General features: G+C 29.0%; 1 protein-coding gene across 3 annotated transcripts in view; it reads left to right on the top strand.

Annotated features, from left to right (window-relative positions):
• Window positions 1–465: 465 nt before the first annotated feature.
• The window catches only part of LOC106468953 (collagen alpha chain CG42342-like), a 64,554-nt gene continuing 63,732 nt past the window's right edge, over window positions 466–1,287 (top strand). For all 3 annotated transcript variants that reach the window (XM_022397355.1, XM_022397354.1, XM_022397353.1), the window contains exon 1: window positions 466–542. In XM_022397355.1, coding sequence (XP_022253063.1) covers window positions 486–542 — 57 coding nt within the window. In that variant the 5' untranslated portion in view covers window positions 466–485. The remainder of the gene's footprint in view (window positions 543–1,287) is intronic.

Below are 1,287 nucleotides of genomic sequence, written 5' to 3'. Positions count from 1 at the left end.
CTTGTTTTTTCTGAAAATCATCCATATTTTGTAAAAGAAAAATAATGTGACATTTGCATCATGAATTTTTAATAACTGAACTTGTAATAGATTTCTTCAGTAAGTTAAACTAGATGTCAGAGGATCAGGAATATGTAAAATGTGAATAATTTTAATTTGAAATTTCATATGAATAGGTATGAGTTATAAAAAATCGTCATATGACTGTTTCATAAATCATACCATCAAATGTGTGATTTGTTTATCCACACATGTACAAGTTGCTTTTCAAGAAGAGTGTTTTGTCATAGTAAAACAACTGCAAAATTTAAAAAATTCATATAAATCTGAAGGAAGTCATTAATAATTTGTAAGTTTAGTAATAAAGCAACATGGTATGATATGTAGAAATTTAGGCAATTTTTGGAATTTGTTTCTTTGCTTTTATGCTCTTATCAGCACATTTTCTTCAACGTTTTAAGGGCAACAAAGGAGAGAGAGGCTTTATGGGAGCCCCTGGATTTCCAGGTCTTATTGGAAAACCAGGATTACCAGGCTTTCCTGTGAGTAATGATATTTATATATGTTTTTGGTTGAACTTGAGGCTCATGCCCTAAAATTGAACTAGAAAGTCACACATTACCATACTATATATATATATTTATTTATTTATAGAGCATAAGATTAATATAAAAAATCATGCCTTACCAAGAAACAAACTAAACAAGCCAAAATTTTAGTAGATTTAGAAACTACAAAAGGTACAATTTTGGAAGAGAATAACCACGTTGATCATTATCTGGATCTAAATACTGAATTCAGTGAAGGCTCTGTTAAGATAAATATTTATGACAAAATACTTAATTTTTAACTTTAGGTTTATGATATACCTTCTCCTAATGATATTATTCTGTCTAATATGTTTAAAGGGGTAGTTCTCTCAAATAAAAAGGTTTGCTTCATTTTTTAAAAAATCTTCATACTTTTAATGCAATATAAAGACTTACCTGAGTAAACTTGAACTTAACAGACATAACTGCACTAAGTAGCAAATTTACAGACTATTTTATCATAAATATCAATTTTTATTAAGTAGATTGCCTGTAAAGACCTTATCAAATAACATTATAATGATATGTGAAACATCTTTCGTTAATACCATTCATAATGTTAGAAAAACAGGTAGGTTCAAAAAGTCTTGATAGAAATGAATAAAAACCCTATAACCTGAGCACTTTCGAAAGGTGGACTTTTCTTTTCTTCAGGGGCAAACTGGGAATGGCCTTGAAGAAGAAAGGTCCACCCTTT

The sequence above is a fragment of the Limulus polyphemus genome, unplaced genomic scaffold (assembly GCF_000517525.1).
Source record: "Limulus polyphemus unplaced genomic scaffold, Limulus_polyphemus-2.1.2 Scaffold3234, whole genome shotgun sequence".
Taxonomy (NCBI): domain Eukaryota; kingdom Metazoa; phylum Arthropoda; class Merostomata; order Xiphosura; family Limulidae; genus Limulus; species Limulus polyphemus.
This window is presented reverse-complemented; position numbering and strand designations above follow the sequence as displayed.